Source organism: Chrysochloris asiatica, unplaced genomic scaffold, assembly GCF_000296735.1.
Source record: "Chrysochloris asiatica unplaced genomic scaffold, ChrAsi1.0 scaffold00090, whole genome shotgun sequence".
In the NCBI taxonomy this organism is placed as follows: Eukaryota; Metazoa; Chordata; class Mammalia; order Afrosoricida; family Chrysochloridae; genus Chrysochloris; species Chrysochloris asiatica.
The window spans coordinates 11,479,524-11,501,733 of record NW_006408608.1 but is presented as its reverse complement, the minus strand read 5'-3'; the positions used below and the strand labels follow the sequence as shown (position 1 = coordinate 11,501,733).

The following is a 22,210-nucleotide window of genomic DNA, read 5'->3' as shown; positions in this document are numbered from 1 at the left end:
GGTGCCCCGCTTGAAAGCACGTGGTGAGAATACTTGGACTTTCAGGGCTGCGATCCTGCACACTATCGCCTGTCTCAGGGAACGGAGATCTGGGCTATAATAGGATGCCTGATTACAAAGACATTTTGAAGGCCACTTAGTTCCAGGTCAGGCTGTGCATTAGGTGCACTAATTCTTTGCTGTAACACTGGACTGGAATTGCAGAATTGGAAGTATGCAGCCTGCGTGTTATCACTCTGGCATTAGATATTTCCATCCTGGCACTGCCCTGCGTGGCTCTCGCTCAGCGACCCAACTTTTCTTTCTCTGGGGAAAGAAGACTTCATTGTGAGAATCTTCTCTACTGTAGTGACTTAAAAACTGCTTTTCTATTTATCTTGTGTGGTCACTTTTCTCCTTTTTATGATTTGAAATATTAACTGCTGATAAATATAGCAACATGTATGGACTACACATAGACTCCGGCCCTGAGGTCTGGCATGTTGGAGCAGAAAGAAATACCTAATTGCATCACAACCACTCTAAGTTCATGTATGTGGAGCCCATCAAGCTGAAAGCATCCAGACAGCATCTGCTGTTATCAAATCACTCATGAATCCAGCTAATTAAAATAGAGCTTCATTTTTCTGAACCATTGTTTGGCAGGAATTCGAAACGGGTCTAACCCAATTTCTGCGTGTTTATGAGCCTTTATTATATCAGAGATACTTTTCTGTGAATGTACAGGGCAGCGTTAAATGAATTGATCCACGCTGTATCACTGTAGACGCACTATGGACTTGCTAATGATTTCTCTTCCAGCTTTCTAGTTTCCAGACATACTCTTGAAAGCTTTCTCCTTTCCTCTCCTCTCTTCATTGTCCTCCCCACCCCTCCAACTTCAATTTAACCTTTTACTTTTAACCTTTTTTTCTTTGAAAAGATGATAAGTTTTTCTTTGTTCCCTTAATGAAGTGTTCTTTCCCTTTTCTTCCTCTTTTTCTGTTTTTGCTTTTCTTCTAGTGGGTAAGATTGGTCTTTCCTCTACCTTTCTTTTAATTTCTTGCTGTCTTCTCTCTTCTTTTTCTTTTTCTCTCTCAACCTTCCTGCCTTTTTTTCCATATCATCTCTCAACTCTTTCTCCTTTTTCTCTTCTACCCGCCTCCTCCCATTTCTCCTAATAAAATATTGCCTCCACATGCAAATACAGATCAGGGCAGAAAGTAGGCGTCCTATACATGCAGAGAGATTGTCTGCTCTGACATGACGTCAGCCTGTTTTGCTTTTCTGAATTTGCTTCAGCACTTTATTTTATTTTTTAAAAAGATTTTCTTCAAACCACATCTACTCTGTTTTATAGTCTAGTAATCCTACTTTGAAGATGAAAAGTATTATATAAATGCCAACTAATTATTCCTTGTGATACTTTGGTGAGTCTTTAAGCAGTATTAGTTCCATTTTACAGATGAGGAAGCAGAAACAGGAAAGGTAAGAAATTTCTGAAAGTTACTGAAGAAGTTGGTAACTGAGCTAGAATTAAGACCAACTCATCTTTAGCTTTGATTCCTGATTACCACTTTGTAGGAGTTTACTTTTCTCCCCATAAATTTGTGGAGCAATTCCAGTATTTTTGAACTCCCCTTTTCCCAGGAATGGTTTGAAGCCCCTTCCTTTGTGTGTAAGGTAAGTATAAGAGTATGCTGCTCCTTCTGCCCCTTGCCTTCGTGTCCTCTTAGCCTTCAGAAGTTTAATCGTAGGCTTCAACTGTTAAATGAATTTCTAGGTAATTCCTGGGAAAGAAGGATGCCAAACCACTTATGGGTAATCCCGTCCATTACAATCTCAAAGCAGAGCGCTCACTTTTTGTTTCCAGCAGTTTCCAGTAAATGGGCTCACGTCACATGCGCTGGCCCCATTGTAGGAAGCACTGCCATATTTGATTGAATTTAGCCATTCTGGAATGACGTGTGCATGAAGTAGTCTCTTGCATTATTGTGGCCTTTATTATTGCTAATGCATTCTGACATTACAGGTGTAGCCTTGGCTCTCCCAGAAAGGGCAAGGCTACTCTTACCAAGCCTAAGAGCAGAATTCATGAAACTGTTGTACAGTGAAACCAGTATTCACATTTAGTTAATAGGCAAAGGGAAATGCTTTTAGAGAAAAGAGCTGAGTGACAGAAGCCTGTTCTAATTTCTCACCCAGCATTTTTTTTAAAGGATCAGTTTGTATTTTTCACCTGCCAAGGGTTAGGGTCAGTAGAGAGAAGATTCAGGAAAGAAGATTCCGCTCAGTTTAAAGAACTCCCGAAAATCAGTTGGTTTTCTCTCTTGAGAATGAGCTCCCTGTTCATCATAAGCATTCAAGCATAGGCTCACTGATCATTTGTCAGGGTTGACAAGGGGAGACCTAGATCATGTGTGGCACTGGATGGCCTGAGATGCTTACATCTTCTGGTCTTTTTCCTTGCCCTGGGTTGTAACAGCAAAAACAGCATCTTTGCTTATTTGGGTCGATTCCCTAAGTGCCTGATAGACTATGAGGACCCAATGAATGCTCAGTAACTATTTGTTATTTAATCTCTTTGGCTTTCTATTTCTTAATCTAACTTGAATAAAACTACTCTTGTTCATTTAGCTCAGGAAAACCAGTCTCTGGCATGCTCATGGAATGAGTCATTCTGGATAGCCACATTTTCTGAATGACCATCGAGATCCATATGAGAACAGAACAAACAAAACATTTAAAAAGTTTTGGCTGAAAATTGTATAAAATAGATTATATACTTTCTTGCTTTATTAAGCAGAGGATCTGGAATATAATTTGATCCTGGAATATAATTTAATCCTGGTGACTAAGGATCATCATTTTAGATGTACATGCTTATCTTGTGCTGTAAGTGTAGCTCTGTTTCCAAAACCTGTTGAAATATAGATGCTATATAATTTGCCCCTGCTTGAAACTATTCTACCTTTGCTAAAAACCCTAAACTAACAGGCTCTTTGAATTTTTTGTTTGCTTTTTGTAGATGTATCTCTCTTGAATCTGCTGTTGGGCTTTTCCTGCTATCACTTTGTTCTGCAAGTGCCCCTATCCTGGCTGGCTTGTTCTTCTTTCTCACATGCAGTTTTTAGTCTTTGGATATTTGGACACCAGATAACTAAGCCTGTTGCTGCTGTTGTTAAGTGCTGTCGAGTCGTTTGTGACCCAAAGCGACCCTTTATAGGGTTTCCGAGGAGCGTCTGGTGAGCTTGAACCATCAACTTTGTGGTTCAAAACGACTTTGCAGTCCAGTGCATTAGCCCACAGCACTACACCAGGACTCCAATCGTGTTAGGGTTATGTATATATGCAGTAAGTAGTAAGCTTTGCTATGTAAATAGGTGGGATTTGTAATTTTCTTCGGCAGTAGTGATTTCTGTGCTGCTCCCTCTCCCCTTCTCTGTCCATTGGATTTTGACATTTTTTTAGAGTTGGATGAGATTGGAGAGCTGAACTCCAGAAAAGGCCTTGACTGTAGACCTACTTGAACCAAACCCATTTCCCTGGTCTAGGTGTTACAGGCTGTCTCATGGGACAAACTTAAAATTTACAAAATGTCTCAGCTGGAAGGGTCCAGAGGATCATCGGCTTATCCCTTTATTTTATAGAAATGAAAGCATTTGAGGTGCCAAACTGGGAAATGAGAGGTTAGAGCTCATGAGAAGTTAGTGTTCTGGTTGAACTTTACACAGCTTTCCTGAGACATAGCCCCTCCATGTTCTGCCCTGCTGTCTGTCAGGCTCTGTTCCTTACCAACTTTTAACGGAACGTGTGAACGAGAAAATGTGGCTATTTGTGTGAGGCAAAATCATGGGGAAAAATTGCCTGCTGACTCAGGGGCAGTTTCAGAATTAAAGCACATAAACCTAAAAAGGCTTCTGTTTGTTTCAGTGTTTATCTGTGTTTGCACTCAAGGCTGATATCGATATTGTAAGAGAAGCTTTAATCCTCTCATTCAAATTTACAAGAAATGCTGTTTCCTTTTAGTTAAAAAAAAAAAAAAAAAGTCCAAGAGCGCATTTGATTTGAGGAACCAAAAGTCTTGAAAATGTATCCGGGAGTCCTCGTCAATTTGGGGCATAATGAAATATAAAAAATACTCAATAAAAGCTCCTTTATTACTTTAACTGTTTAAATGTGGAGTTTGTAGCCATCAGGTTAATGTTTTGGTATCATTTTTTTATTTGATTGTGAGCACTTTTCCAGGTAGCTCTGCCACTCGAGCACTAATCAGATTCCCACAGATGAATGGTGCTAGCTGCAGCCTTACATCACTGCGTTTTTACTTCGACATTATTTTATTTGGTTTTCCTGTAAAAGTTAATAACTCTGTGTGCCCATGTGTTTCAACAGGCAGGAGGAAAGAGGGAGAAAGGACAGTGAACAGAAAACCATGGGAGATGTCTCAGGAAGCTTTTTACTCAGTGGAGGGACTTTGGGGGTTTTTGTCATTTCCAAGTATTTCACCCTTGTGAGTGTGGTGTATGGAGAATAAAGAAGGTTGAAAAGCAAGATGGTAATTCATAACCCTTCACATAAGAAAGAGTGAACTTTTCTCTGTTTCCCAGACAAAGCTGGAAGGAGTTTGAAATGAGTTTACTATTGATTTAAGGAGCTCTGGTAGTGTAGTGATTACGAATCGGGCTGCGACCATTAAGGTCAATGGTTCGAAACTACCAGCCGCTCCGTGGGAGAAAGATGAAGCTTTCTACTCCCGTAAAGATTTACACCCTTGGAAACCCTGTACAGGGTTGCTATGGGTCGGAACCTACTCAACAGCACTTAACAACAACAATTGATTTAGTGAAGGTTGAGGAAGCTCAATAGAACTGATTTGCTTAATGGTGAGAACTGTTTAAATTTTGCATTAATTGTAAGTAAATTGTGTGCTCATTTGGCATCTCCTTGATGACCAAGGTTGGTAAGAACATGAGACTTAGAGTATAAAGACCCTTGTTTTCAAGTTCCCTTTATAGGTACGAAGCAGTGACTGTAGCTGAGATGGTGCTGTGTGTTTGTTTATTGGTGTGGTCTATGATGTTTTAGTGAGAGGTTACTGAATGGTTCAGAGCTGTGAAGCTTATCATTTGATTCTTCCTGTGTGCTGTGGATTTCCTTGTTGAGCTCAACATTTCTATGTTGGGGCTTGTCAGAGGAGGAACCTGGTGTCAATTGATTCAGTTTCCCTTTTGAATTTGTACCTTGTATCAAGACATAGTCTGTGGGTGCAAATCTGGTAATGGGTTTGAGATTCAATTCCACAGTCCTTAATCTCAGTGGCTGTAAAAGAAGTCTTCAAAATGATGACTGTTTCATCATCTGCCTCAGATATATAGCATCTTGATTCTCTGTTGCACACTTTGTGTGGATAAATGTCTTATATTGTTGTTAGTTGTTGTTGAGTCGGCTCCCCATTCATGGTGACCCCATATACAACAGAACAAAATGTTGTCCAGTCCCGCACCATTCCCACCATCAATTGGAGATTTGTCAGTGTGATTCCAAGAGTTTTCATTAGCTAATTTTTGGAAGTAGATTGAGGTGTATAGGCTGGGAATCAAACTTGGTCTCCCACATGAAAGTCTACCATACTGAACTATCATTGCTCAAGTTACTTGGTGTAATGTATGCTAGATACCCCTGTCTTAGAAAATAGAACTTGACTACCAGCTCATTTCCTATGGCTGTGAGGAAAGTCTGACCTCTTATTGCCAGAGTTGATTTCGCTGCTCTTCCTGTCTGTGTGGATGGCTGTCCCCAGGATCCACTCTAAGAAACCTGTTAGCTTGGTAATAAAGGTGACTTGCCTTGAGAGTAGCTGATTTCATTTGATCACAGAAATTTGAAGATTTTTGAGTCTACCAGCTTATTCTATTATGAATCATATTTTTGGAATGCTTACTACCCATTTCCCCCCTTAAGAGCTTGAAAGTGTCTAAAACAATAGCAGGGACCAGGACTTGGTGGTCTTCTTTATTAGCAGCTCTGAATTGGCGTCTTGGTGTGGTGCTGTGGGTTAATGCGCCAGACTGCAAAGCCATTTGAACTGCAAGGGCATCGGTTCAAGCTTATCAGCTGCTCCTTGGAAACCCTGTACAGGGTCGTTATGGGTCGCAATCAACTCAACGGCACTTCACAACAACAATTGTTTACTACCTTGTGCCTCCCCGTAGATTAAAGGTGATCTTTAGCTACCTACATTTGTCATTTCTAATTCTTTTCTCACTGTATTTTGGATTTGAATTAATTCTAGGCTTTGGTTAGTTCTTTTTTTATATTTAAACCTATTTTTTTTTTAAAAGTTTTTATTGTGAATTGAGTGATAGTTTACATGGGAGAACATCAGTTTAACACTCATCGTTTCACTGCAATGATTGCAATCTCCTCTGTGAATCATCATTCAACAGTATTTGCTTCTATTCCTTCTGTGGGTTTTTTCGGGGGATGTACACAGAAACACTCAGGAATATATAATCATTTAAACAACCAAAGGGCACATTCTGCAAGCCTGCCTCCTGGCCACCAGCACACTGCTTTTCTTTTTCTGTGAGTCTAGAGTCCTCACCTGCTCTATCTTTCCATGTCCTCATCTCTGCCTCCATCTCTGGTGTTGCTGCTTCTCTGGATAGGGTCCCAACAACCTCTTGTTGTTTTTAATAAAGTTTTGTGCTATATATGTGGGGTGAAGGCAGACAGCATTTCTTGGGCCAGAGCTTAACTTTTTCAATTCAGGAGCCCATCAGTTTCCTCTTTGTGGAGAAGGTGCCATAAGTCATGGTGAAGGGATCCTGCCTAGTGCCTCCTAGTGGTGATCGGTTCAGGGACCAACCCACAGTGACAACTTGAAACTTGGAGTTGTCATTATCCATGACACAACCTTTCTTTATCCGTTTCATAATCCCATAGCTCAATAGTGCATGACTGAAGCTTCACTATCCCTGTCTGCTCTGGACATCAAAAGAGGTGGAAACTAACGTAGTACTTCATTCATTGAGCATTAGAAAGGTACTAGACTGTAAGAGAAGTAACCTTCACAAAGTGTAAAATTCAGCCTGTGATAGAGGCAGTGGTATCATTAGGAAGGTCCTGGGGACTGTATACTATGTATTTTTAGTGTTGGAGTCACCAGCCACTGTCACTGTGTGAGCTCACAGTTCTCCTAGGGAGCATCTTGGACACTGAGTTATTACATTCCTTTGGAGTGATTCAACTCAACAGCTTGACACCTTCATTAATTTTACAACACGAAGCCTGGGTGCTCTTTGCTTCCTCTTTAACAGTGCAGGGGAATTAGAGGAATACTGAAAATATAAAACCAAGGAAAACTGGAAGAAGGAGCAGTTAAGGAGCTGTTGAAAGACATTGTGTTAGGAAATTGAGCTGTTTGCCTTTTGTTGGTGCCTCTGGAGACTGAGCACCCAACTCTTGCCACTTGTCTGTGGTACATAAACCTTTCATTTCTGCTCCTGGCATGCTGGCCAAGCCTCAGACTCGCAGCCAGCTCGTTTGCCTTCTCTGTTGAGGTCACCGCTACCGTGATCCGTGTATAATGGCATTTTCCTCCTCTTTTCAGTATGGAAGCTATTACAGCTTCTTCTCTAAACAGGACTTCAAACAGTTTGCTGCCAGTTGGATTTCAAAGCCAGAGAAAAGGCAAATGTCATCCTTTTTTCCTCCCCTCTTTGGGTAACTGCTTTGTTGGTTGCTTCAAAAATTAGAGGGGTTGCTATCAAAATTCAGGTGGGAATGCATGGGGACAAGACATTTAAATTGGCTTTTTTCTCTTTCCTGGAAGAAGGAAATCCTTTTCCTTCTCAACCTTTCCTAAAAAGGAACTTTGATCTTTGTAACCCAGAAGCAAGGGTTTTCAGTTCCTCTACAGCAAGCTCAGATGCTCCGGGTCTTACTGTGGTGGACTCAGACCTGGGTGGGGGAGGGTGGGCACCGGCAGCTTGACTTTCCAGCCAGCTGGAAGTTGGCACCCAGGGTACTAGGCTAGATGTGAATACCTCTCCAAAGTCACTTGTACATTCCTAAAGTCACTGTCACTTGATAGTAAATAGTGAGTATTGGTTTCTGATGCTTTTTATTTCACATAAGTTTCTGGAAACGCTATTTTAATAAAATAACAAAACAGTGACATCCTGGCAAGCTGTTCACACAATATTTTTAACTAGGACCAAGAAAAAAAAAAATTAAATAGCAGAGATATTTCACTTTGAAAGGTCGTTTTTTTGCACGTGTGAAGTTGCCACTTTTCATAAAGGCTTTTACTACATATATCAGTGTGTTTTCAGCCAGATGAGGGTCAATAATGCCTGCTTTAGAATGCCCTAGATACAGATTTACACAATAGACATTAAAATATGTGATGTTCTCTCTGGCAGACTTTTTTGCACTTCCACCAGAGGTATTTTATTTCTTTAATGTGAAAAACAAAAGGACAGAGTACAGTAAAACAAAGGAAACTAGGGCCCATAGCTTAATTAGTAGAAGGTTGTAACCCAAATCAACAATGGGAAGGACACTGTGACAAAAACCAGGAAATTCCAAGTGGAAAGAGAGTCTCTTTCCTTTAACTCATTGCTAGCCAGCTTCCCCAGGTGCTGGAGGCTGCCTTAAGTACAACTATAACTCCCTGGCTTTTGTTGACTCCTCTCCTCTCTCCTTTACCCCCTCAATGTAAATGAAACATACCTTTTTGTATGTGCATTAATTGTAGATAAATGGGCTAAAAGTGCCTCTTGATTTTGTAACCCTTGGAGAAGGGGAAAGAGTAAAAAAAAAAAAAGAAAGAAAGAAAGAAAGAAAAAGACCCTGTCACTGTCATCTGTTCATTTTTAATGAGCAATTTTAAAAAATTGAAAATAAAAGAGGAAAATGAATAGGTGTTGAACCAGCCCGTGATATGTAAATGCCAACTAGTAATTACCTAAAACCTCAATTTTCATTCTGTTTCATCTTGCAAAACATTTCATTTTCCCTGAGTGAAAACACTTAATTTGGGCTGTGTGCGTTTGTGGAGCGGCCGCCGCTGGCCTGCGTCTCCACTGGCTCCGGCTAGGGGGCACTTTGACTCTGCGCTAGGCTGCGGAGAGCTTCGTCCACCTCAAGGTTATTCCCCTCTTGCCATTCCAGTGGTTTTGCTCTGAGTGCTCCATGGAGCCCCTCCCTCCCTCCCCGCCCCCCCAGTCTGGTTTCGGGGAGCCTTCTTCCTCCTTGTCCTTGCAGAGTATTATATTGAATTTTGGCTGACCGAGCCTTCCTCTGCATATTAACTTTCCCTTCTTACCTGGCTGCTACACTCTTGGCTTCCCTGAAGTGGATTTCACACTCAGAGAGCAGCTCTCTGCCAGTCTGCCTTTGAAATTTCAAACACAATCATTTCTCTTTCTTTCTTTAAATTGCTTCTTTTTTACCCTTTTCATTTTGTGTCAGGGGTTACTTGCCTCGGTTAATGCTTACAGTCCTTTGCTCTTTTGCCATACTTAGAATAGTGATTCTACTGTGTCTTTTCTTTTCACTCTGTAAGTGTCTTTTTCTTCAGGTTTTGTCTCTGCCACCTTTGGGATGTATTTGTGCAGCAGCTTGGAATGTGGCTGGTGGTTGCCTATGCTTCTGTCCTTCCCCAGACTGTTCCTTGGCTAGAAAGAGAGTGTGTAGCATTGAGGAAGAGAATGAAGAGCCTAAGATTGTGAACAGTAGGTTACAGAAGAGTCTGGATGCGGAAAACCAGAATTATGTTGTCCTAGGACCCTGGATCTGTGCGCGTTCTGCCTGGAGTCGCAAGGAACCCGGCCTCTTTAGTGAGATATATAGCTTCATAATTAGCCCGTTGCATTTTTTCACGAGTGCTAGCATCAGCGTTCTCCGATGTGTTTCTCTGATTAACAGCTGCTTTGCAACTATTTCCTTGTGCCACCGATGACCGTATTTGTCAAGGAACTCCTGACAGAGTACTGATTTCTTACTAAAATGCAGCTTTTCTGTTTGAAGAAGATTCTCTCATTGTTGGCACTGCCTTTTAAAGTCAATCCTTGTTAAAACTCTTGTTGGCTTTGGTCTAACGCATGTTAACAGGATTCTGGGTCTCTACTTTAGAGTAGGAGTAGAGGAACCTTTCACAGGCAATTTAATCTTCCGAGCAGGAGCAGCGCAGTGCACGTGTAACCGAGCTGCGTGGGAATGGGGCTTCAGGCCCGCACTATGGTCGTTTCCTCTTGCCCACGAGTTGTGCTGTCTCTGGGTTAAAATGGACTTGACTTTGGTTCTTAGTGCCATTAATTTTTGAATATTTTTAATATTTTACAATGCCTAATGAATGCACCCATTTTAGGAGATAGATGTGTGTGTGGTACACAGGAGTGCGGGAATTGGTGGCATTCCAAATAAGTGTCACTGTAGACAATGCATCAGGTTTACGTGTCAGGTGCAAAGTGCTCAGGCTCCCTCCAACCCCAGGTTCGTTATTAGGCAAGCTCTATTCTCCTGTCCCCATGTGCAGAAAAGAAAGTGTGCATTCCGAAGATTACAATGGGCAGGTCTTTTGTTGGAGACTTTGAGACGCAGAGGAGGTCTCTCTTCTGTTAGGACTGTCAGGAAGCTGGAGTCTTCTCACCAGGGATTACTTATCCTGCACAATGCATTTAACAGCACATAGTTCATAGCAGAGAACCCCGGAGTATACTGTATTCCATTGATTTATACACAGTTACAAATCCTGTTCTCTCAAACGCAAATCTCTCTCAATTGGCCAATCATCTTGGATCCAGAGGTGTTTTTTCAGCCTGAAGCCCCCCTTTTTCTCTGACCTGCTAGCTGTCACTCTAGTGTAGTAACCATTGCTATAAGACTGCCCAGACAAGAATTTGTTCATCTCCTCTGCACCTCAGTTTGACCTACGAGCTTTAAATGTTAGTGAAAATAATCACATTTCCCTTAAAGTTGTGGAATTGGTGGAGCCGATTAGATGTATTTTGCTTTGTTTGGGGGAGGAGGGGAGAATTGTGGAGGTGAGAAACTTTGCTCCTGTTTTCCTCTGAATTAGTCTTATTTTTAATAAAGTAGTTACTGGCAATTCAAACACCCCCTTTAAGTACTCTATCAGTGCAAAATAGGGGAAAGGGAGGCCAAGTCCGTATTTACCATGCACTCAGCAGCCAGTGGCTCAGACCACAGTATCAGGTGCTCTGTGCCAGAATTTTCTTGGGCTTGCTGCACTCCCACTACACGTGCGATAAAATAAAGTTCCTGCCTCCGTTTTACATCTTTGACGTTGAGGCGGAAGATTTGGCTTGAATTGATGTAATTTAGTTGGGCACAAATATAACCCATGACTAGTCACATTCATCTTCTAATTAGAAAATCAAACGATAATCCAGGACAAACTGCAGGCACCCCATCATTTAATTCAACAAAAGCATGTTGTGTGTGTTGAGCCTCTGCAGAGGAAAGAGGCAGTTGCTTCATGAAGTTAATGAAAAGTGTCCAACGATGGAAGCAAAAGGCACAGACTGAGTGCACCCGTCAGTTATTTAGATGTTAAAATCATTGCATTATGGGGAAAAGGGTTTGGGGAAGTCTTTAACCTTCTCTGTATGAATTGTAGAGCTTATAAAATTGTAGATTGAACAGCTCCCCCCCCCCCAGTGTAGTACCCAGTCGTGTGGGGGAGGGAGGAGGAGAAGAGTGAAGAGTAGCTGAAGAAATAATTCGTGGAAGGAGAAAGGTTTCCCTATGTTCACACTAGCATGTAGCTGCTTACCTGGGTATCTTTCTTATTCAGCACATTACATTGAGGCTATTAGTTTGGGTGCTTTATATTTTTGCATCTGGCGTAGTGATATCGATGCTGTTAAATATGTGATTTGCCTGTCGCCTGCATTTTCAGACAAAGATCAAGAGGAACATAAACAAGCCCCAAATATACTTTATGGAGGTGCTTGGCAGTATCATTTTATATGACTTGAAATTAGTGAATGGAAACTTTAAAAGAAATTGTTCATATTTTTTGCAAGTTTGAAGTGTGCCGGGACTTTGTCAAATTCCCGTTAAAATAAATACGTCAATTTCATCTCCCTTCCAAATTCATTTATCTTGCTTTTTTAAAAGGTGTTTTCTACTTTACCTGATGTTTAAATTGGATTCTCTCGTTTATGCTGTTCTTTGCTATATCCCCCACGTTTTTCTTAAATGAATTACTAATGACAGAGCACTCCATCATTCCCTCTCTGCAGCCACTTTAAGGAAAGCATGGTGATCTAAACCTTTTAACCTATTAAAGATGATTTTCCCCAATTGAATCAGACCCACCACAGGTGTAATAACTAATCATTTAAACTACACCTGCTATTATGTATTTTTAAGCCATTATGCATGTTGGATAGATGATAATTCATGTTTATTGCATTGTCCGATGGATCCGTTTTGCCTACACTAGGCTGATTAATGTATTTAAAGAAATAAGAGATGCAATTTTTAAAAAAAAAAATTGATGGAATGCGCCAAGCACTGCGTTGAGTGCACCATTAAACCCATCAGAACTTTGCTCTCTGACCAGAAATGCATCTACCAAGGACTATATTAAAAAAGGAAGGTGAAACCTGTGCATTTTAGTGGTGGGATTCTGTTTTCCTTCTCTATCATGAAAAAATTTTGGAAGGATGAAGGAAAGGTTTATGCTTCTATGGTAAATGCTAGGAACTATGCTTTTAGCATCTACTGCTGAAGACCGGTTCATCCACATTTCCTTTGACACCTGGTACACATATCAGAGTGTGCAGACTGCTGCATGATATGAATACTGTAATTTTCTTGTGTATGAAGGTGTTATTTTTTTCTCCAGGTGAAGAACAATTATCCCCTCCGCCATTTGAGCCATGCAGATTGGCGTTGACCTATGGGGCCTCTGATTCTGTAACTGTCCATTCTCTTTCCAGAGCATGGCCTTTCTTCCTTTTGTCTTCTCCCCCTTTTTCAGTCCCCCCTTCACCCTTCTCCCCTTTCCTTTCTGTTACTTCTTTGCTTTCTCTTCTTGTCCTTTGCCTTTTTTCCCCCCTCCCCTCTTCCTCCTTCTAATTGTTCCCTTCCTTCCTTTACCCCCTCTCCTATCTCTTCATTAAAATGTCTTAGTTTTGTGGATGTTTGTTAGAATCGTTTTGGTTTTGTTGCAGCATGAGGAGATCTGGTTGAGGGATTAAGGCGAGGGGGGTTGTGAATCTGCATATTGTAGTTCTAATCTCAAGCCTCAAGTTTTCTCTAGTCCAGAACTGACTGGCTATTACTGCAGCCCAGAGTGGTGGTCAATACAGAAATCTGTTTTCATTGTTGGTCAGATTATAACTAGTAGGGAGCCGGGTTTAGTTCTCAGAGAACATTAGTGTGTCTTATTGCTGACAGGTCCAAATCTGAGAAGTCCAGGGAACCTGAGTTCATCTTTTAGGGAGGATGCCTTGGTTAAGCCTCCCAAAGAATGATTATTGGAGAAATATATAAGGGAGTTGCCCTGGCTTTCACCCCCACCCTAGTTTATCCACATCTTTTATTACTAGAGAAGCCTGTCTGGTCTCAGAATTAAATTCACATAAAATATGGGAAAGAGATGATTTGTAACTTGTATTTCATTTATAGTCACAGTACTTTTTGTTTGAATCTATGCCCAACTGCTACCCTTAGTTTGAAGGATCTTAGTAAACTTTCTTATGTTTGGCTCATTAAAAATTCTTTCTTTCAACAACTTATAAGTGAACTGCAGGGTCTGTTGACTTTACCTGTAACATGAGATCATATTGTTCTTTTGGTTCTGATGGTGAATAATGCCAGTCATTTAAAACTGCCCCCTTTCTATCTGGGGCAGGTTGGCATTTCCCACCCGTCTCACTAATGTCTGGGATGGCAAGTAGACAAGCAGCCGTGTAAACACATGCTTTATGTGTGCTGAGTGATGTGGAGGCGAGAACCTTCAACAGCTTTCCTTCCATCCTCTACTTGCCTGATTTGGGAGATATGAAGGTTTCATTAAATAATAGGTATCTTTACCAGGGATAGGTTATTAGTTGGTTAGTCCGTCTACTTTTAGCCATGAAATCCCAAACTTTGTCCTCAGATTCAACTCCACTGTTTGATGTGACCACGTGAGTGGCTGTACCTGTTGTCTCATGTGTCTTCCCTTCCATGTGGGGTTACTTGGCAAGACTCTGCCCAGGAGCATGGGCTGTCCCCTTTAAATGCTGTCAGTAGAATTGGGAGACAGTGTGAACACTGAAGGATAGCAGAATTAATGGCTTCAATATAGTTCACACCACATGCATTGAAGAATTTAAGGGACTAGTGATATCAGAGATGATGAGCTTATTTTGGGGTGGCTTTGAGGAGTTGGAACAGGTTATCAAAGGGTTGTACCAGTGTTGTTGTTTTTTTTTGTGTGTGTATGTGTATGTGTGTGTGTGTGTGAGAGAGAGAAAGAGAGAGAGAGACAGAGAGAGAGAAAGAGGAGGAGATAGGTAGAGGAAGGACAGGGAGGACTTCCAGAAAGCTGGCACAGCCTGGGTGCAATTTTAGTGACACATATGAGCATGGCAGGGAGAGACTATCTGTGAAGAGTAGTGAAGACTTGGCTTGAACAGGGGAGGGGAGGACATGATCATTGCATGTCTTAAAAGCTAGACTGAAATTTGATTGACTCAGATACAAGAAGCCAATGAGGACAGGGAAATAACACGGTCTTTCATTTAAGTAGATTTTAAATTTAAGAAATAACTGGTTATACATTTGACCACAGTGGTATGCTTTTTTTTTCTCAGAACTTGAGGCAAACTCTTATGGTTTTTAATATTGAAATTCAGACTGTTGGGTTTACTTCTCTTCTCTGTTGTATTTCCCCTGCCAGATTGCTACAGCAGTGAAGTTTCTACAGAATTCCCGGGTACGCCAGAGCCCTCTTGCGACCAGGAAAGCATTCCTTAAGAAGAAAGGTATGGGTTTGTCACACAGAACAGCCAGTAGAAAGTGACTGGGGACAGGGCAGATGGAGGCCATAGTGTGGAAACAGGAGATCTGAGCACATCAGGAATCTCCTGTAGTTGTCTGCTAGTGTGAGAGTGGGGAGAGGAGTGAGAAGAGTCCTCCAAAGAGGAATACAGCTTCCTCTCCCTACAGTAGAGCAGAGAGACCATAGGATTCGCATCACTGAGCACCAGATACAATAAAGCCAAGGTCTTGGCTCAGAACATCATGGCAAAGGCAACATTTGATAGAAAAAGAGGCCCGTTGGATAAGAAGACTATGTATGGAAGACTTCTGCTTTCGGATCTATTCTTCTGTTAATGACCCTGGCTGCAGAATGACTGGCTTCAGGTTAGAGGTCAGCTGCTTCAGTAAAGAATGAAGAAAAAAGAAATGAAGGACCAGAGAGACTAGGTGACTAAACAAGGTCAGGTTAAGGTCAAGCTTGGGGTCAGTCTGATTTACAGATTGAGTGGTAAATTACTGGTTTTATGGTATTTCTGTAGGCAGGAATAAAATGAATACTGACATTCAGTATTGTCCAGCACAGATAGAATCTATTCTGACTCTGTTGGAATCTAGGATTTTTTTGGTCAAATATTAAAAAAACATTAAAAGAATCCTGACTTTTTATTTTTGAATATTTAATTTTCTAGAAATGTAGGAATTTGGTTAAAGGTTCTTATCTACCATGAGAGGAAAAAGTGATTTTTTTTTTTCTCTAAAAACAAGACTGATTCATAGCAACTCTATGTAGGGTTTTCTGTCAATCTTTAAGGGAGCAGACAGCCTCATTTTGAGCTCAAAATTTTGCATTTTGAGCTGTAGGTCATTTGGGGCTAGACTAGAAAATGAAGTGGTTTGGTGGTGTGTTGGTCGGCATGTACATGATGACCCCTGAACTGGTAATCAGGAGAATGTCAATTCCAACACCCATCATGCCCCAGGGCTGCTGCTTACCAGGGCCCAAGCATTTCAGCTCGGGCAGCTGCTTCAAGGCATGACTGGCCTTCAGCCTGGGCCCTATGACAGAGTTGGTGAGGGGCTCTGTGCGCCTGCTGGCTGCACCCTCCCCGCCCCCCCTCACCCCTGTCATTAGGAGATTATTAAAATTTGGAGTGCGTTGGCCAGCCTCTCCACTCTGCAAGCATCATGCCATAAAAGAGTTTTTTCCTTGAAATATGTGTACCTATGGGGAGTAATTAATCATAAAAGCTTAGGGATTTCAGCTCTCTCATCAAAGCATTGAAGCTGGGGAAAGCTGAGCCTAAAAGCTGTGCTGATTACCCGGGGTAACCTGAGACAAAATCTATGGTTGCCGAGAGATCCTTAGCCCCAGTATATTGTGCAATATTATAACTGCCTGATCTTCTCTTCCACCGACAATGACCAGTTATTCCTCATTTTCTCTCAAACGCAGCTGGGCTAGAATTTCATTTGCAGAAGGTATTTAGAGCAATTTAGAGACAAATGTCTCTGGTGTTTGCTCGGCACTTCCCCACCGCAGGCTTTGCTGAGCAGTTTTAGTATCAGGAGCTCCATCTAATCTGTTTAATTTTAATAAATCCCTGACTGGGAGAGGGAGAGAAAAAAGAGAGAGAGAGAAACTCTGGACCAAATAATACTTCTTTTCAGTTACTTGCCTAATAATTACTGTAGAGAAGAAACTGTTTTGTGAAATTATTATTTGTTGCTCCTTAAAAAAAAAAAATCAGTTGATTAATGAATTAATTCAACAAAGAGTGAGCGGTAACCCTTTGCCGATCCCTGTTCTAGGCAGGGGGAACTTAGTAGAGTACAAAACAGGCAAAATCCTTGACTTCGTGGAGCTTAAGTTCTAATGGGGGAAAGCTGACAATTAACAGATAAGATAAAAAAAGAAATGCCCAGTATGTTAAATGGTAAGTGCCATGGGCATAAAATAGTGCAAAGACTGTGGTGAGGGGAAGGCCAGGGTAGGTGTTAGAAGGGATTGCAATTTTAAATTGGGCAATTAGAGTCTGCCTCTCTTTGAGGCTAACATTTGAGTGATGTCCTGAAGGAGATGAGTATTGGTTGGCCGAGTGGACAGGATTCCTTTTTCACTCCTAATCTGAGAATTTTTAGACTCTTAAGCCAGCAGGAACCTTGAGAGGTTCCAAAGAGAACCCCGCACTTAAACCCGGAATCACTGAAGTTAATCACCCATCTCCATTATCCTCTAAAATGCTGCTTCAGTCAGTAATTATCCATTTCCGAGTTGAATCCCAGTAGGGTAAGTTCTGGCAGGACCTTTTCTGGGCAGAGAATTCCAAGGTTTGATCGGTGTCTGGGGAAGAGGAGCCCCTCCGTGGATTTAAACTTCACTTTTTTAATTTCCGGCTGTTCCTTGGGTCAGGCTTACATGATCAGCGAAGCTTGGCACTGTCACTGATGGGGGTGGAAGAGGAGAGGTTCATGAAGAAGAGTGTGCATCTACCCTGCCCTCTTGATAGTAGTTGTGGAAGGACAGAGGGTTGGCTGGCTCACTGGTTGTTGGGGGTGGCAAGCTTTTGGCATCTGCACTCCTCACGCCTCCATGCAGGACTCATTGCAGGGGTGGGTTAGGAGCCCTGGCTTTGGAAGCTCGCTCAGCTACTGTAGTCTTGGCTTTTCCTAGCAAATGTCACTTCGGGGAATTGCAGTGGAGCACTGATTTGAATTATAATCCTGACTTTTTTTTTTTTTTTTTAATAAACATCTCTTTCCTGAAAAGGCAAATCCAATTTTGTTTTTCTTTTAATATTATTTAATATTTAATATAGAAATTGAGGTCCCTGTAGTGCATGTCAGTTCAGTGGAAAATGAGGGCTACTTTAGGCGCATCAGCGGAGTTTGTTTCATTGTGAAACCACAGCCAGGAGCAGGGGCTGCATCCTGCCTCTGTTACTGACAGGTTAAGTGTTGAACTCTCTGATTTCTGGGGCTTGGGAAGATGTGGGGGTGGCTAGTGGAGAATGAGTGAAATAGGGATGGAAGAACATTGCTTTGCAAAGGTCTTTCATGGTTTTTTTTTTTTTTTTTTTGAGATCTCTTGGATGCTTTAAAGTCTGAATATGGAGTCATTAATGAGAAACATGAAGTTATTAGAATCATTTATCATTTACTTTGAAGTTTGTACTGCCATTTTGTGTAATTTACAACATTTCTTCCTTTTATCGAGAATTTTTTGGATGAAAGAGAAAAGCAGCTGTTCACCTTCAGAGTACACGAATAAATGTTTTTGTTTTCCGTCCAACCACTTGATTCTGCAGATGACACATCAGCTGCAGAGTCAGCCACACATGAAGATAATTGGGCTGTGTGTGGGGTTTAAGCCCTCACAGAACTGGTCTATATATAGAGCCAGCTCTTGCCAGACAGGCTTCAGATCTGAGGCTTTAAGCAGGCTGCAGTCCAGGAGGTCAGCTTAACTGAAAAACAGCAATAGAGGCAGTCCAGAAAGTTAGAGGTTTAGAAATTGTTGTCAATAGGCTTATGTTGATTTGACACCCTATCCAACCACAAAATGTAGGAGACAGTCTGCTTCCAAACATGCTTGGCAGGCTGAGTAGAAGGTGGGTAAAAGTGATGTCTTATTGAGGGCTGAGAAGGGAGAAATGTGTGTGGCATTAACTCACTTTTAACTGCATCTGGTGCAAAGCAAGCTCTTACAAAAAAGAGTGGGACCTGGATGGTATTGACTGATACTCCCCCCCTCCCCCCAATTCCCCACCCCCAAATATAAGTGAAAGGCTTTATTCTCCTTCATCTAAGAAATAGTCCACAGTGGAGGAAGAAAACCAAACAAATAGAATACACCATCACTTTTCTTTCTCATTCTAAGAGGTGAAACTAGAGCTTACGTTTTTTTTTTGGTTCCTGGAAGCTGAACCCCCAGTAGCAAAACTGCTTCTTTGCTGGAAATGAACTTGAGGAAGAAAGCAGCTGGTCTCAACCTTGGTTGTAGGGTAGAGGTGAAGGACTTCTCTCACTGGAGTATTTTAAGGGGGAGTAAATTCTAACACAGATTTCAATTTAACTCTCTTTTATTACTTTTCTTTTTTATCATTTAAGTCCATTTCATGAGGTAGTTTGCATGTCCTTGAATGGAATCTCGTTACCATGAAAGCTTTTTTAGCATTGATTTCATAACAGTCTTAATTTAATAGCTCCGTCATTACTGAGAAGCCCTGAGAGTGAGGCCCCAGCTTTCCAGGTCACTGACCTTTTAATTACAAACCTTGTTCTGATGGCCAGGTTATCGACTGGACAGCTCCCAGTTTGTGCCCCCAGGATGCAAACGAAAATAACTTGTGTTTCCTCCCCCATATTCAGGAAAAAATAAAAAGTAACCTCTTGTGTTTCTAAAATTAATTTTCTCCTTCAGTTTTACTTTATAATTAATTCTTTAATGTATCTTAGTGAAGCCAGAAGTCTTCTTACACAGTTTTTTCTCCCCCTCCTAGCACTTGGGTCCAGCAGATAACTTCCAGTGGGGGAGGGGCTAGGGCAGGGATGGTGCCAGCTCCCGTCCCTTGCTTGCTTGTGGCCCATTTCCTCCTCCTAAGAAACTCCTGCTGCTGAGCTGGAAGGACTCGTCCTGACTCTGTAAGGGGCTGTCTGATCTTCTTATTCTTTGTTAATGAGACATGGATTATGGCATTAAAATTTAGATTCATTCCTGTATTTATTGGAGTAATTGGACCCTGCTCTGAGATGAGATGGGTTGAGTGATTTTTCATATTATTTCTTACATCTCTGATGACTGGAGGAGACAAGTACCCTGCACAAGGAGTTGTACTTAGCCGCAAACTGTATGACCCCCAACAGGTTGATCTAGGTTCTCTCTCGCTGAATGTGATGGGGCGTGAGAAAAGAGAGGACAGTGGACAGTAACTAGGGTGACCAACTGGCATGCTTTGCTCAGGACTGCCCTAGTTTTAACACCTGGAAAACCCTTCAGTTCTGGATACACAGGACACTTTTGGCCCCTGTCGCAGTGAAACTCTTACTGAGAAGTGAGAGTCACCAACTGAAACAACACAAGGAAGTTTCTGTACATCAAGGCAGAAGGCAAAGGGAGAAGAGTCCAGCATGAAGGGATGTGGCATCCTTTTGGTGTACCTCTGCTGTGTACCCTGGCCTTGATCGAGGTGTGTCCAGTTCAGAGCCTCTGGGACAGGAGGCTGTGCCTGGCAGGTAAGTTTGGAGCTGTGGTGCCGGGCAGGCCAGGCTTTGTGTGGCAGCAGTGGGTTTGTTCCCGAGGATGATTGAGCATCTCCATCCATCTGTTGTGAGCGGACCATCTTCCTTCCCTGCCAGTCTTGCATCTGCATATCTGTCACCTGCTGTTTTGGACCAGCCTATTCATCACACTGACTAGTTCCTCCCCCCACTTCTCCCCATCAATTTTCCTGCTCCCCTTGTTATCCAAACTTGTCTTGAACTCCATAGATTTTTCTCAGCATACAGGATGAGACCTACAGCAGCTAGACCAGCTGAACGCTGCGGAGATACAGACGGCCCGGCTTCCCCATTCAAGGGGGTAGCCGGTAAACAGTTGTTTACTTAGAATACTGGATTTCTGGTGAGCCAAGAAATCCTCCATCACTTGGAGATGGAGGGGAACCAGTGTAGGGAAGCTTGGGGAGAAATAGAACAAAGCCCCTTTGGATTTACCCAGTTACTTCGATGGTTTCCCTGAAAATGAGGATTGATTCTCCTTTTTCAAAACTTGTGTGCCTGCAAAGTACTACAAAGGAAAACAAAGAGACATGGTCAGGTATTTTTCTGTTATCCAGGGAGTTTTTGTTTTTCTTTTTTAACTGTTGAAAAGGTAAAATGTACACATGGTTAGAAATACAAATAAATTCAAGAAGTAAAGAAGGATATACATGGAAATAAGTCTTCCCTCTGATTCTTGTTGTCTTCCCCCAATTCTCTTTCCCAGAGGATGCTATAAGCAGTTCTTATGTATCATTCCTGAGACAGACTATTCATGTAAAAGTATGTTCGGGCTTATTCCTTCCCTCTCAGAAACTGAGGTTTCTTCAGCACAAATGGTAGCACGTTTACACTGTCTACTTTATATCTTGGCAGCCTCACATGAGTACATGTAGGTTTCCTTTCTTTTCAGTGGCTGATTATAGTCCATTATATGCACAGTGTCATATATATTTTTTAACCAGCCTCAAATTGGTGGACATTCAGGTTGATTTCTATCTTTTGCTGCTTCAAATAAGCCTGTAGTAAATATTTTTGCATGCACATGGTTGAACATGTGCTAGTTTGGCACCATGTTAAAGTAAGAGCATTTTTGTATATGGTGTATAGGCAAGGGGATATTTTTCATGCTTACATATTAGATGGGATTATGTTTCCCCAAGAAAGAGCTAAAACTGTTTTCTACTATAACCATGATTGTTGTTTTGTGTTGTCAAGTCAGTTCTGCCTCACAACAATCCTCTAGGACAGAGTAGAACTGCGCTATACAGCTTTCTAACTTGTACAAGTTCTTTGCTTCATTTTTACTTTCTCTGCATTCAGCAACCAATTAGGTACTTTCTTTTTTATTATCTGTTTTACATTCAACAAATCATACACCTTGTTTCATTACAATGATTATAATCCTTTCCATGTACCATCAGTTACCAGTATTTCTCTCTATTCACTTTAGCACTTAAAAACAAACAAACAAACCCAAAAAAGCAACATTCAGGCATATATAATAATTATACCACTAAAGGGTATATTCTGCAAGTCTGCCTCCTGGCTACCATCTCTTAGTCCCTCTCTTCCCATGAATCGACTCCTCAGCTGCTCCCTCTCTCCATGTCCCCATCTCTGCCTCCATCTTTGGTGTCGCTGCTTCTCTGGATAAGGTCCCTCATTCTGCTTGTGCACTTCTCCTTTGATGGTCCTAGGGTCCTTTGTTTCTGGACTTTAAGATGAACTACTCTCCCGTTTTTGTTACAAAACTTCTACCTTTACAATTGTGACAGTCACAATTAATCATGCTAACAGTTACTCACTATTGAACCATAAGAATCTTATCCCCATCTCTCTTTACCAGACCCAACTAGACAAGTTGAAAACTATTCAGTGAGGACTCTTTCTCCCCCCCCACTATTAAATTAAACTCCCCCTTGAAACCTGTAAGCCAGTCACTTCGTGCCTTTATCACCCC

At 41.6% G+C, this 22,210-nt stretch overlaps 1 protein-coding gene across 1 annotated transcript in view; it reads left to right on the top strand.

The window, feature by feature from the left end:
- The first annotated feature begins 1,444 nt into the window (after positions 1 to 1,444).
- PEX14 (peroxisomal biogenesis factor 14) overlaps positions 1,445 to 22,210 on the top strand; it is a 169,301-nt gene continuing 148,535 nt past the window's right edge. Inside the window, exons 1-5 of the mRNA XM_006866436.1 lie at positions 1,445 to 1,467; positions 4,375 to 4,492; positions 9,569 to 9,827; positions 9,916 to 9,977; positions 14,909 to 14,993. Of these exons, the coding sequence (XP_006866498.1) occupies positions 1,445 to 1,467; positions 4,375 to 4,492; positions 9,569 to 9,827; positions 9,916 to 9,977; positions 14,909 to 14,993 (547 nt within the window). The remainder of the gene's footprint in view (positions 1,468 to 4,374; positions 4,493 to 9,568; positions 9,828 to 9,915; positions 9,978 to 14,908; positions 14,994 to 22,210) is intronic.